Source organism: Cuculus canorus, chromosome Z, assembly GCF_017976375.1.
Source record: "Cuculus canorus isolate bCucCan1 chromosome Z, bCucCan1.pri, whole genome shotgun sequence".
Taxonomy (NCBI): Eukaryota; Metazoa; Chordata; class Aves; order Cuculiformes; family Cuculidae; genus Cuculus; species Cuculus canorus.
This window is the reverse complement of record NC_071441.1, coordinates 61046822-61062352: the sequence shown is the minus strand read 5'-3', so window position 1 is coordinate 61062352 and position 15531 is coordinate 61046822. Positions and strand designations below refer to the sequence as shown.

Sequence of the window (15531 nt, the reverse complement as noted above, 5' to 3'; positions counted from 1 at the left end):
TTAACAGGATTAAATGCGGAAGAGGCCAAACGATTCCAACACAGACCTTGCTGCACCAGCTGGTAATTCCCATATACTAAAGCAGATAATATCAAAATAGTTATACTTTTTCTTTGCAGCAGTGGGAGCAGAGGAGATTCATTGCGGCCAGCATGGCAATGTTTTCATTAAATGTATTTGGAGGGTGCCAGTGAAAAATTTTTTGTATCAACAAGTCTAAATTTTATTTTTTGTCTCCTCATGGTGCAGTATTCTAAGTTCCTGTGTTTTTTGCATTCCCACATAACATTGTTTTCTATGCTATCCTGAGCACAGTACAGGAATTTTGTAATAAAACTGTTACACCACAAATAAATAAATTGCAGGGACTGAGGATCCCACAAGCTAATATGGTTTACTAATGAATTCTGTCTGTTGCCTCCAAAACGCTGTGTAAGCAAGATGATTAACCCTATGTCCACATTAGCAAGTAGCTCAGTAAGGATGGTAACTCTTGGTGAAGTTTAAACTAACCCAATTAGTTGCACTCTAGTGCCATGGACAGAATGACCATCAGATAGTGGTGTCTATCAGTTGCACACCAGCAGCTTAGCATCTCCTAGATAAAAACTGTCCTGGGGGTTGACACATGCTAAACAGAGACAACAGGAAAGGTCTATTCAAAAGCACGTAGAAAGATATGTAGGAAAAAAATGGATTTAGGACTGTATATCTGTATGTTAGATTATTATTAGCAACACATCCCTGCTAACAACTGATCCTGTAAGCAATTAATTTCAAGCTAACATGAAGTATTTCTCTCACTGGATCTTTCTTTTCTCTGGGGATTATATTAGCCTGACTTTCCAGTTGGGAGGACAACCACGACACTCATAAAAATGTGCTTTATCTTTAATTACATATTAAAATGAATATCAAAAGGATAGCGAATCATACTCTAAAATACACTTGAAATTGTTTTCAAGTCAATCTTCTACATTTTTCTGTAACCAGTTGGCAAGTTTGGTTAGTATTTCTCTCCTTTCCATATTTTCAGACCTTGCAGACTCCAACAACTGAGTAGCAGCCAGTCTCTCATACTCTTCCAATGTAGTATTATAAAAAACCTGCAACTGAAGAATTAAACACGAGTTCAGTTCACATAACTTCACTTGCAGCCAGCAGCTGTGTGCATAGAAAAGGGACACTAAGGGAGACTAAACAGGGACTTAAGCACGGGGCTGGGGCAAGTTTACTGATCAACTTGAAGGTAAGAAGCTTCTTGTACATTAGGAATACATCCTTTTGCCATCCCTCTGAAAAATCCTTTCAAATGCAGCCAACTTCACTAGAACTGGTGGTACCACACAGTGCCTAGGGCTAGTTGGAGAGCAGAATCTTCTTGTGCTGCCTATTCTACAGTCACAGTATAAGAAGTCTTGGCTGTCAGTCGAATGAGCAGAAGGCAAGAGAGGACTGAAGAACAGCGAAGAAATGTATGGGGCGAGTAGGAAATAAGAAGATAAATAAGATAGATGTCAGCACAACAACCAGCAACGTGACATGCCAGCAGCCGAACTTTTGATATGTTTCCTGTAGGCATCATGGTAAAGGTGATCTTGACAGATTTTAAAGAGGAAAATGAGACAGCTTTGATAATATCCATTGGGACTCAGTTCCAAACTTGAAGGTTGATTTAAAGGTTCTCACTGGGATATTTGGCCATCCCAGGGAGTGAATTTGTGCCTAAAGAACAGAAGGTGAAAAACTTATAATTCATGAATGATCAATAGAAATTTCTTTGATTTTAGGAGCTCTCTGAATTGCTCTTTACATTAAGTGTCCCTTCTGAGTTACTTGCTGTACGCATGCATCAGTCAACAGCAAGAAAAGCAAATTTTTTTTGTTTTACTGACAGATACTTGCAGCTCAGGGCTGGCACAGGGATGTAGATCACATGCAAAAAGCACAAAAGCTGTGCTGTTGAGAAGAGGAAAATAATATTTTGGGAAAGAATCTGGGGATACTTAGACTGGAGGCAAAAGAACAAGAGTCTGTCACAAGCAGTGATATTTATTAATTTTTCACAGGCATTAACATGGATTATTGTAGGTAATTAAATAAGGCAACCTACAGCTACTTCCCACAGATTTTGACCCTCTGGCAGTTTCCCCAAACCCATCTCCTTTTTCCAGATGTACAGCAGCACAATTAGAAAGTATTGTTCCTATGCTCATCAGAGCTGCCACACTGTCAAAAGGAAAGAACTGTATCACACCTGCAGGCCATTTGTTACACACAAGGCAGGCAACTTCTTAAAACGTAACAACAGACAGCAGGACAATATCCATCCCTGCACAAAAGCTCATTTTCATGCCGTGCTTAACAACCAGCTGCACATAGACTACCGGGCTGTTCGTGCATGTTCACATGTTTACTTCTCAGATGAGAATATACCATTTTTCTCAATGTCTCAACACAGCAATTATGCAATACATCCTATGATTTCTTTAAAAACCAAGAGATTTATAAACGTGTATTTACAAATTGGCAATAAAGTTGAAGCTAAAAGCTTCTCTGACTTACCTCTTGGATCTGTACATCTGTATTGACAAACCTTTCCATGACTCTTAATACATCATGTAATAATTCCTTTCCGTACCTATAAAATTGAGATAAATGTCCTTTATATAATATGTTAGCAAATTCACTAAATTTAAGCTGATGTGAAAATGTTTCCAGTATTTAGTTATTATTTACCATGCTGAAATACCAACTAAGTTTGAAATTGTGTGCTATTTTTGCCCTTTTAAAGATATATCAAAACCATTCAAATTAGACATTTGAGCAGGATGAAGCACACTAATTACCCTTCATTTTCATTTCCTAGTAAGATCTGGTATTTCTGCCTGTTTAACATGAATGCTTGAAATACAATCTTCATGAGCCCACACAGCCAAACTTAAGATAAAAAGGCTAACCAGTAATGATTCTGACAACTTCGTGGTGTATAAATTAACGTTCACACTATTCTTTTAGTCTGAAAATAATGGGTCAGTTTCTGATTAAATTTCCCTCAGTAAGGAACACACAAAAGCTCGGGGGGGGGTGGTAGGTTGGTGTGACACAAACCCGTTACAACTTTCCTTTTCTAGTGTTAGCAATACAGATAGATAGACATTTGAACAGTCCCAGATGTCTAGTCTTGGTTCTGCTGCCACTAATGGCTCCCAATGGACTCCTCTGCTACCAAAGGCAGCAGGAAATGTACACTGTCACGGCCCTACCGCTTTTCACAGTTACGGAGGAAAGAGGGAGCCTTTGAACACAAATCAAAATACTTTATATTTTGCTTGCAATAGGTTGCCCAAACTCACCTGCAGTTTACCTGCATCAGCACAGTTAAGCTGGAGATGGATTAGGTCTTAAGCCAGGGAATAACACTGTAGTTGGTCTTGCAGTATTTATAAACGTGTATGGTCCAATCGCCCATCTCTACCAACTCTCTTTGGAAAATAGGTTACAAACTTACTCCAGAATTTTACACCCACACCTGTGAAATACTGGAGTCTAAACCCATTTCTGGAGTTCAGTTTTGAGTACCAAAAACCGTCATGAACAGACTAATTTTTAAAGTGTTCAGTGTTGACATGCACTCTTCTTTGACTTTAAGCCCTGACCAGAGTTGAAACCTCTGAAAACTCTGCTCTGCATACTTAAGGAATTGCATCAATCATTACAGAAAAGCCATTTCTGGAAGGAAAATCTGCCCCTGTATTTTGCAGCTCAAACATAAAGATGAAGAAGCCAAAGAGCAGCAGAAACAAAGTGAACGCAAAGCTCATTGTTTACTGTACCTTTCGCTTAAAAGTGGCCAATTTTCTGTAACAAATTCCCAGGCTATACGGTGCCCAGTATCCTTAGTCACCACATAGTGGATGATGACTGAAGTACAATTGGAGGAAGATAATGTATGGCTGAGTCCATATTGCAGGTATCTGTTAGAAAAGAAGGTAATAATTGCACCTAGCACTTGTTGTTTAATAGCAATAATCTGGAAATATCATCCAGTTTGGGAAAAACTCTGTCTCAACAAATACCAGAATGAGGTATGTTATACCAAAGTTGGTTTATCCAGGTTGGGTTTTGTCCTTATGCTGGTGAAATCCATTGTTCCTGCACACTGACTCTCCACTTCTTAGTAAGACGAGGTTGTAGAACATCAGTTAGAAATATGTGCTTTCCTTATCTGTGTTACAGAAAGAAAACCACTCCTACCAGACAACCCTGTGGAAGGGCAAACTGCTGCTCTGTTTCTGGAGACTCACTTTGCTGTGACACAGATGGAGCCTAGAGAATAAGCCAGCACTGAGACATTCTGTTATGCAAACAGGACCTGTTTATTGGGTCCCCTATAGCGAGACAAAATAACAACGGGTCTTGGAGTCTAATGCATGATTTCAGAAGTATTTAAGTAACTACCTAGCAAGGATGCAAGTGGCAGTGAGTGCCTGAATATCTTGAAAAATTAAGTAACTGTTCTCTTCGTTGCCTCAGTGTATCAGCTTGCAAGCTCCTGCTTTCAGGGAGAACTGTTAAAGAGTGATCTTCTCAGAGGGTCTGGCAGGCAACTGCATTATGGCTAGACTAAATGTGCTTGGTTTGTCCCATGTGCATGCCATGCATCATCATGCTTAACAAAACAGACAAAATACACTGCCGGTCAGGAAAAGTCCAGCTTAAAATTCCTCATCTCAAAAGATTTTCAGGGTGGCATTTAGAAAAACAGGTTGGTTAATGGACTACTAAGGAATGGGGAAGAATGAGGTCCTTGCAACTCCTTTAGCTCGTCAGAGATCAGTGCTAGCCTGTGCCCCTGACAAACTCAATAAAGCATCATAGGTTAGATGGAAAAATCTACATAGCTGATTGGATATCTCTTAGCAACCCATCTTGCATTCTCATCAGGCATATTTGTTCTGTCTTCTCAGATGACTGCCACCACAAGAGCAGGTGGCTGGCAGGAGAAACATCAGAGAATCCAGCTTCAGCATCTTTTTAGTGATGAAGTGGAAGGATTTTACATGGATGCCAGTGACAAGACAATAAATACAGTACTCCAAACCGTGTTTAGGAAGCATTTGGACAACATGTCTTAGATACATGGTTTAACTTTTAGGTTGCCCCACACAGAGTCAGGAGTTAACACTTGATGAAGTTCATGGATACCTTCCAACATAGGTTATTCTATGATTCTATGAAGATGGAAATTTAAAAAAGTATAGTTTTCAGCATGAGTCTGCACTTCAAAGGGTGAACAGCTTGCTAGTAAGGCTATTCTGCCCACAGGAAAGCTGAGGAGAGGCTCTTTGTCAGGCAGTGTGAGGACAGGACAAGGGATAAAAATTTTAAACTGAAAAGAGGGGAGATTTAGAATAGATATTAAGAAAAAATTCTTCACTAAGATGATGGTGAGGCACTGGCCTAGGTTGTCCAGAGAAGTTGAGGACGCCCCCTCCCTGGAGGTATTCAAGGCCAGGTTGGATGGGGCTTTGAGTAGCCTGGTCTGGTGAGAGATGTCCCTGCCCATGGCAGGGGGTGTGGGAGTGGATGAGCTTTAAGGTCCTTTCCAATGCAAACCATCCCATTATTCTATTCTGTGATTCTATGATTTTCATTTTTGCCCTTCACATGGGTGATTTGGCTTTCACACAGAGGCTAAATATGATACATTATACCACGATACATTAGTTTGGAAACAAAATAAGCAGGGGAGAAAGAGTATGGGAAAAGTCTATGGTGGGGAAAAATGTCAAAGTGAATTATAATAAATACTGTTTCTTACAAAACAGAAAATAAGGGCAGCCAATGTGTTCCAAGTTGTAAACCAATACACAATAAATTTAAAAAAAAAAACAAAAGGAAGCATGTTTCCATACAACATGTACAAGGTGTTGCCACAGTCTGCTTTAAAGCCTGAGGGTATGATTTTAGTTCAAAAAGGTCACTAGACATATTGACAGAAGGTCCAGTGTTAGACATGACACACTAGTTACCCACTTGGGAAACTCTTTCTCAGGGATTACCAGCACCTGGGGTGTTATACCAGCAGAAGGACCATTTATGTTTGCCCTGTTTATCATACTCTCTTAGTTAGAAGCTCTTCAGATTATTCTGGTTGTCTACAAGACACACGCTTCTGGAGCAGGCAAACCTCCCTACGGTCTGCACAGTACAGCATTTGTGTTCTTACGATTTACTTCTATATACACAAAGATATATTTTGATTAATAATCAAAGTCACCTGTAAATTAACCATGACTCTTTGGCACAGCTCATGGCAAAAAGAAGCATATCTTTATCTTCCTCTGTGGACTCATTATGGTTATACATTTCCCATGCAAAATTCCATTCTTTATCACTTCCCATCGCAACACCGTAGCAGCAGACTGTTCTTCTAATTAAAAAGGGAATTCTGCAAAGCAAAATATGATTAAAAGGTACTGTATTGTTGTAATGCCAAAATCAGCAGTTAACGCATAACCAAAACCAAATATTTATCTACAGTTAAAAGTTAAACAAGAAAGGAAATATAAAACAGCTATCTAAATAAAGCTAGGAAATTTGATTGCTTTATTCATGGTTTAAACACATAAAAGGCATGTGATTTAAACGGAAACCAAAAACATATTTTGGAACAGTTGGACCAAGATATTTTGCATAAATACAGCATCAATGCCACTTTCTTTCACATCATAGTCTAGGACATGGATCACACCATTAAAAAGCATGTGGCTGCATACAAGCATCATGTCAGACAAGCCTTTTCAAAGTTTTTTCAGTGAATACACCAACTAGGAAAAGCAATGTGAAGCACAAATGGAAACAGACGGGACAGACAGCCTGCACAACAGACAGCCTCCTGTTACGCCCACCCCAAGAGAGTATCCTCAGCCTGGTGATGAATTTTGTCACAGACACTAGATGCAAACCTTATCAGTATTATACTCCACATGCAAAGGCTGAACAGAAAAATCCTCTCGTGGCAATGAATTGTTCCTGACATTAAGACATTGACAATGCTTTCTAGTGATAGCAATATATTCTACTATGCAGGTTTTCTAAAACCAGTTTAAATTATTGGTATTTTGGATTAATTCTGTGTTAGAGAATGGGTCCCATTCCTAAAAATGTAACATTTAACTTCCCAGTGGCATATGCTCAGTATTACACAAGATCAAGTTTGTAAGCAGGGGTGTAAAAACTATTTGCCATTAAATCAGGAGATAGACTGGAGAAACAGGTTTCTGGCCACAAAAGCCATTCTCCAGGCCCCAAACCAGAGGCAGCAAATTCAAATCTAAATATAATTCGAGGAAAAGTCCTCTAAGTTTTTGTAGACCATCCTAGAGAAAATGGGGATGATACTAGCAGAAAGAGAGACAATATTACTCGTAAGGAGGGCTATATGACAGCGATCTTCAAAGCAAAAGTAGAGACAAGAAAGTTATAAAACTCTGGAAACTAGACTCGTGGGAATGAAGGAGAGAGTGCAGTGTTTTGCATGACAGACATCACTTGTTAAGAAGTGAAAATGCAAGATGTAGGGATTTTGATAGTTCTGTTGTGGGTGGGGGATTTCATTGGCATAACAACAGCAAGGGTAAGCATTTTTTATTTACTGCAAAAAATAGTTCGGATTAATTTATCTGGATATGTGCTAGAACATAAGGGATTTTCCACACAGAATGATGTTTACTGAGATTGAGTGGTTATGTCAAGATAAAGAATAGTGCTGTAAGAGATTCTTTTATGACATATCTTATTTGAGTTACAGGATCTAGTAAATTAACAATAATTTCATAATGTTGTAGAAAGAGGCCACGGTAGGGTGATAACAGGGTGAAACTGGATTGGCTAAAATACAGCTACTTATTTTGTTTCTGTGGTCCAGAGAGACTTTAGGTTGAAGTTGTATTAGATGAAGGGTGAGGATTAGGAATATTGATATTTTTTCTGGGAGTGGTTGTGTGGTTTGATATTACTGGCCTGCCAGTATTCTCTTATTTCTTTATCTTAGGAAAAAGTAAAAATCTGCTGAGAAGAAGGGTGGGTTACTTTACATCCTTTTCCTGGAGCCAATGCAGAAATGGCATAGGTATTTCACCACTTCTGAGGGCAAAAGCGGTACGTGGTTACCTTTAGTAAAATAATAAAATGCACAGCAACATTGTCTCTCCCTCTAGACTCATATCCTTCATTCAGAAGAAGACAACCCAGTAAGAACACCACAAAGAAGAGAATATATTAATTTAGGTAGCTTCACTTCACTCATATAAGCAAAAAGAAAAAAAAAAAAAAAAGAACTGAGAAACTCTCTGGGAATCAGGGCTCTTGGATTGTCATTTCCACGGAACACGTAAAAGTGCACCGCATCATGTTCCGTTCAGGTCTGCCAGGAAGTGTTTGGAAATATTCAGCTGAAAATTGATCACCTTATCTGAAAGGGAAAAGCATTACTTCCTTCCACAGAGGTGAAAACACTACTGGGTCCTACCTGTGGCAGAACAGCTACAGGGCGCTGCTATAAACGCCACTCTCAGAACTGTGAACATAAGAGCATCTAAAAGGACCTCTCTGTGAAATACAAGTCAAATGTTTACTGTCCCTTTTTCTATCCAGCGTTTGAAAAGCCTCCTTTTTAAATGAAATCCATTAAATGAACATCTGATCTGTCATTTGAAACCTAAGAAATGTCCTATCTTCTGTAAGTTTTTTTTTCCTTAAAACATGGTCATTTTTTCACTTAGTAAAATTCACAGTTGCATTTCATTCACATTTATAGCCATGTGAAGTGAGAGGCTGTACAGGCCCTTTGAACTTATGTCAGTTCCAGGAAGGACAGTGAAATAAATTTTCTCTGTCTAATTCACAACCAGATCAACTAATATATTTCAGACTTTTCAGCTCTTCAACTCAAATAAGGTGTGTAGTATTCCACCAGGAAAAAAAAAACCAAAACCACCAAATATTTCAAATATAGGGGGAAGATAGAGTTCTACTTTGAAAATAGCATTGCTTTTACTGTGGGATAGTAAGAATATTCTCCCTGGAACATAAGAGAACGCACTTAGGTTATTTAGGCTATTTCAACTTTTCAGTTTAACTGCAAAGCACAATTTGGGATTTTTTATGAGGATGATTACTATGAAGCTATTTAAAAAAACACAAACATAAAAATACAAGTGCAGTTTGCTCAGCCAACTATATATATCAATAGAGATACCAGTAATAACAAAGCACTTACTACAACTACAACAAATAAAAATAGTAATAAGCTTTATTATTCACTCACCAGGGCCAATACTATTTGCCTATTGCATGGAAAAAAATCAAAAGAAAGAAGGAGGAAGAGAGAATAAGAATTTCAGTACATCATAAATTTTCTTGAACAATGCAATACTCAGATACAGCAAGTCTGATCCTGGTAGAGCCCAGGCTCCATCCTCGGGCCAGAAACCTGACCATTAGGTTCCAATATCAGCATAAGAACTGACAGCTGTTCCCAGCACCTCTTTATGTGAATATAGAACATGCTAGACAATTTCATTGGCTCACCACAGGCAGATGCCTGTATCATACAAACATCATTTTAATCAGCATTGTTAAAAGCTTAGAAACTAACCCTAAGGCTGTACTGCAGGAAAGTGACTGGACAATATGAAATATTACCCCTACTCTGAGGTTTATTTATCATGTGGCTCAAAAAATTTTGGTCTTTATGGCAAAAATCTGCATCCTTCAGCCTGTAAAGTCTATATAAAATCAATATTTATGGAATAAATAAAAAGTTGGGATTTGGGAAGAGAAGAGGTTGGGGGGGGAGCACAGCTAAGCTTAAATTCTGTCATTTGGTTGAGAAAGATCAGCAGTGTACAGGAGTATTTCTCATTTTGCTTCCCTCATGCAGGAGACCATTAACATTCCACCTCATTTACGCATGCACACCTTTAAGAGTACATTATTATTCTTACTTGACCTCAGGGTTGTCCATCCATCTAGCATAGAGTTCAGATGACAGGTTCAAACAATCTTGGAGGCCCAGCCAGCACGCTGTAGTGAAAAGTTTTTCCAAATACACTCTTGAAGGGAAGCCAAAATAGCAAGAATAAAAGATTTGTATTCCACATTTGGAGCACTTGAACTGTGTTTGACCAGCACCGTGTCAACACATGATGCTGTTAACCCAGGAGAAGCTCTGCTAGAGGTTTATTAAAAATTAAAAATTAAGCTACCAATAATGGGTTCCTGACACCAATATTCATGGACATTAGTGAGACTACCAATGTACTAATTTTTTTGTGTGTTTTTCATGTTGTTCTTGGTGGTTTTAAGAGACTAGTTGCATATAGTCCAAATAATTCTAACATTCAAGACTGTGCCTTCAAGAGCCTTGCAAAATGAACTGTTTTAAAGTTCTATCGACTGACCCATAAATCACATCTGAAGTTCATTGCTGCCCATTTTCCCTCAACTACCAGTAGCCTGTTGAGCCCATTCTCCTATAAACAAAAACTACCGCTGAGATCATTAAACTGTCATCTTTTATGCTCACTAAGTAGAATCAATTGCATTCAAATTAAAGCAGAATACTTACTGAGCAAAATAGTCATCTTCTAAAGCATCAACATTTTGACGAATAAAACCTGCATAATAATTGTATATTGGCGACATTCGCTTTAAAAGGTATTTCTTTTAAAAGAAGGGAAAGAAAAATTATGTTAATTAAGACGTTAAGTGTGGGTTTTTTTTTTCACTTACTCAGATTTATCCTAAAGTTGACCACTGTCAATTTCTTGAGAGCACAGAATATTAAAATAAAGTACATAAAATGGGTCCAAAATTCAATACACCTGTACATCCATTCCAACTGAGAAGTTACCATTTCACATCACTAGGGCCTTTGAACTCATTATGAAAGAATGTAAATGCTCATTCTCCAAGAAAAAAAAGACAGAAAAATAAGTTCTTGTATAATTTAAACATATATCTATCTTAGGACTTAAGAGAACTACTGTTGTGGGATTGCACTTTAAACAAAAGTGAAATCTTCAAACAGATGTCAAGGACATAAATAAGACAATATTATCTCAAGTGGCTGAAATATGGGAGAGAACCATCTCATTTAATATCCAAACCCAATTCCTTCCTTCTCTCCATGAATATGAACTGGAAGGCAGTACAAACCACGGAACATATGCATTCTGTATTCCCTTTATACATTGCAGTGTTACTCTAATTTCTTACGACTTACTGATTGGTGACCGCATTTTCCAGATCTTCAGTTTTAAAAAAAACTAGGATCAAGCCTAACATAAAGAATGTAAATAGAGTTCTGCTTTCCAATAAGAATTGCTCATGATTTGGTGGTATTTATCATTGATTAGTGTGTACAAATAAGTACCTTCTCCTATTTAAAAAAAATTGACAAAATCATGCAAAGAGAATGACAAGAATTATGACCCATAATAGTTACCATTGCATTCATTTTAGTCTGATTTATTTAAATGTTCTAGTACCTTTGCTATCTTAGAAAAAAGATGATACCTTTAAAAGGGGATATACTTCATAGTTCTTCAAAGTACTTTCCAAATCGTCTGGTATTAAGTGTAACAATACTGTATTCCATATGAAGAGTTCATCTTCTCTGGCAAGGTACTTGGTCAGTTCAAGTGCTGTTTCAATCTGAATGTATCCAAACCTATTTGAAGATAAAACCCCTCATACTTGGGCTTGCCTGTTTACATTAATTACCTAGCATGAATTTCTATTTATTTATGACAACAACAATAAAACACCAGGTATACTACATGGAGAGTGGCCTATCAAAGATGTTGGAAAAATAAAATAAATATAAAACAATGATGCCTTTATGAGCTGAACTCTCCAAACATTTATTACAGAGCACAGAGCCACTACTATCAAAGTAATAGGAGAATCATAGCAGTAAGCATGGCATAAGCACACTGTATTATGCTTGTGTCTGCAGGATACAGTATAGGCATATTTACAGCATGTGTCAGTCTCACTAGAACAAAATGAAGGAAAAGAGTTCTGCCTTGAGTTATTGCATATTATCATTATGAGTTCTTTTGTGGAATATATATTATTGTAAAATCAAACTATTTGATGGACATGCATGCTGTTCTTGGAATTAACAAGTTCGGCATGGCATTTCTGTACCTCAGTGTGCAGTTAGCAATGAATTCGTTCTTTCCCAATAGAATTCAAAACCAAGCTGCTCTCTTCCAGAAGAGAAACATTTCTAATGTGCTTACATAGGAGCACAGTTCTATTTGCAGTTACATTCCTTATTATGTACTAGGTTTGAGAATCATTGAATAGTAGAATGGTTTGGGTTGGAAGGGACCTTAAAGATCATCCAGTTCAAACACATCCCACTACACCAGGCTGCCCAAGGCTCGATCCAACCTGGCCTTGAACATCTCCAGGGATGGGGCATCTACAGCTTCCCTGGGCAACCTGTGCCAGTGCCTCACCACCCTCATGGTGAAGCAGTTCCTCATTATGTCTAGTCTAAATCCACCTCTCTCCAGTTTATATGCATTGCCCCTAGTCCTGTCACTACAGGCCTTTGTAAAAAGTCCCTCCTCAGCTTTCTTGTAGCCCATTTCAGGTACTGGAAGGTCACTATAAAGTTTACCAACAGCCTTTTCTTCTCCAGGCTGAACAACCCCAACTCTCTCAGCCTGTCCTCACACTGGGAGGTGCTCCAGCCCTCTGATCATCCTTGTAGTTCAACAGCTCCATGTCCTTCTTAAATTGAGGATTCCAGAACTGGACACAATACTCCAGGTTGGGTCTCACAGGAGAGGAATAGAGGGGCAGAATCCCCTCCCTCGCCCTGCTGGCCATGCTTCTTTTGATGCAGCCCAGGATACGGGTGGCCTTCTGGGCTGTGAGCATGCATTGGCAGATCACATCAAGCTTGTCATCACTCAACACCCCTTGTCCCTCAGGGCAGCTCTCAATCAAATCATCTCCCATCCTGTATTGAAACTGCAGATTGTCCTGACCCAGGTTCGTTCGGCTCCCTACAGTACTGCTGACCTCTCTAGCACCACAGACTTGAACCACCATGTCATCCATCAGCAAGGGAAATGAAAGAGGTATTAAAAGTGATGCAGGTCAGCAGAGCTGAGGTAGCCCAGAACAAATTAAGGAAAACTTAGAATTTTCATCCAGAATCTCTTACAAATATAGATTAGTCCCTAAAAGACTCATGGCAGTGCAACTATTTAAAATATTTCCTAAGTGGCAGAACAAAAGTTAAAAGAAACTCTGAAAGAAATCATAGAATCATAGAATCGCCAGGTTGGAAAGACCCACCGGATCATCGAGTCCAACCATTCCTAACGCTCCCTGAACCATGCCCCCTAAGCACTTCATCAACCCGTTCCTTAAACACCTCCAGGGAAGGCGACTCAACCACCTCCCTGGGCAGCCTGTTCCATCACTCAGCACTGACAGAAGAATGCATAAAATACTTCTGCCCCCATTTTGCCAAAACAGCTGTTATGAGGCACGTATGGATAGGAATGAACAAAGCAATGTTGAACACACTCACATAGTTTAATAACTTTCTACGACATATTCAACACATACTTACTGTGTCAATGCAAAGATATCATCTATCAGCTGGAACCTGCTAACAGCGGGAATAGCCTGCAGAAAGCATTCATGTGGCGTTAATAGATTAAATATGTTGTCAATAGTTTAAAAAAGCTTTCTGTGCTTCAGAAGGATAGGACAAGTCACTAGCACTTTTTCTAAGACTAAATCTTCTACAAAACATCATAATATAGATCCTGCACTTTAAGCTGAAGTTATGTGTGTGTTTATTGGGATGATTATATACATAAATATATAAATATACAGCTGCATAATGTATTTTTAGATATAAACATACAGCTATAGTATATTAACCACAGTATTTCAAGATCCCTCTTACTTAAAATGTAGAAAAGCTACGTTTCCTAAAAATATCCTACTTATATCATTTTGGTACAATTTTCCTGTTGAGGCTTCAGTTCAGAATACATACTCAGATAAGTCCAGAGCACAGTGCCTGTCACTCTAATGAATTAAATGACCGTGGCAGAGCGGTATGTGAATCTCTGCTTACAGTTCATGCTCTCATGAGGACTGCTGGTCCCTCCTCATCTCTTCCCTGCTTGTATGCTCCTTCAGCTCAGCCACTGCTCAAGCGAACCTCCCCACTGATCAGTGCCCAAAACCAGCCCCAAGCCAGCACACACTTTGTTCCCTGCCGACTTAGGTTTTCTGTGAAAGAAAAAAGCCTAGAAGAAAGGAATCCACTGTGCTGTAGAAAGGTTTAACCACACTGCGTGGTCTGATTAGCCTCGTGTCCAGACCTTCTGGAGAATTCATCCAACTGCACCGATCACTCTCATGCTGAAAGCTTAAACTTTCTCATTGTTGTTAGCAAAACCAATGCGCTGACATTACAAACAGAGCCTCTGGTTCACTCTAGGGTTGGGCAACATTAAACACAGTACAACCTCATCTACATTGACACACTATTCTGCATCATGTTCACCTACAACCCAAGCTGTAGCTCGTCTGAGGTGGGATGAAATCAGCGTCTACAGGGGACTGAAAAGGCCCAAGCAGAACTGCCTAGAACTTCTAAGAAACATCTTGACCAAGAAGAACCCACCACCCAAGCAAAAAACCCAAGTCTGATGATTTTCTTTTTTTTTTTTTTTTTTTTTTTAAATTTCACTGTTAGAATTATTGTGCTTTGAGGAAATGTGGAAATAAAAAGCTTTCTCCCAGCTTTCCTTCTTCATGGATATCTAGTAGAAGACATATCTCAGTCATACATCTGTATCAATAAACCCTATGAGACAAATTTAAGGGAGTGGAAGAATCACAAGCTGTTAAGACAAGTTTGAAGACAGAATGCCATCTCATAATAAGTTCTTTTTCATGCTTATGTTAAACTGTCTGGGCCTGTTCCTCTGCTGCTATGGAAGGCTGCCAGGGGCTTAAGTGGTGCAACAGTGGGTCATTTTTTATTACATGATACATGAGTTTCTCATTATTCCAGGTTTTCACCAAAATGATTACTGGCAAGAACTGCAAGAAGAAATACATGGAAAGCCTGTTTATAAGCCTGGGAAAACAAGTATGATCTTACCTTTGGATCATTTTCAAGCAAGCGTGCTAATCTTTTTAAGTTTAATTGATCATAGTTTACTCTGTAGAATCCACTTAAATTTACATTTAGCAGGATCCAGTCATATTCTGACTCCGATACTTGCATTTCAGGAAACACTTCTGTAAAGTGATATTGAAATGTAGGATTTTATTTTCTGTGCACTGCTAAATTCTGTTGCATTTCTAAACACTGCACTAGGTCCTCCTCTGAGATCTGAGACACAGATTTGAGGTTGGAATAAAAAAAGTTCAGCACACTTGTGATCTCTGCTCTGCGCAGCAGAACTT

The 15531-nt window shown here is 38.7% G+C and overlaps 1 protein-coding gene across 1 annotated transcript in view; it reads right to left on the bottom strand.

Moving 5' to 3' along the window:
* Positions 1-888: 888 nt before the first annotated feature.
* The window catches only part of LVRN (laeverin), a 42578-nt gene continuing 27935 nt past the window's right edge, over positions 889-15531 (bottom strand). The window contains exons 12-20 of the mRNA XM_054055443.1: positions 15224-15363; positions 13670-13725; positions 11587-11740; positions 10637-10731; positions 10014-10121; positions 6284-6454; positions 3837-3977; positions 2566-2641; positions 889-1112 (exon numbers count right to left, since the gene is read on the bottom strand). Of these exons, the coding sequence (XP_053911418.1) occupies positions 966-1112; positions 2566-2641; positions 3837-3977; positions 6284-6454; positions 10014-10121; positions 10637-10731; positions 11587-11740; positions 13670-13725; positions 15224-15363 (1088 nt within the window). The 3' untranslated portion in view covers positions 889-965. The remainder of the gene's footprint in view (positions 1113-2565; positions 2642-3836; positions 3978-6283; positions 6455-10013; positions 10122-10636; positions 10732-11586; positions 11741-13669; positions 13726-15223; positions 15364-15531) is intronic.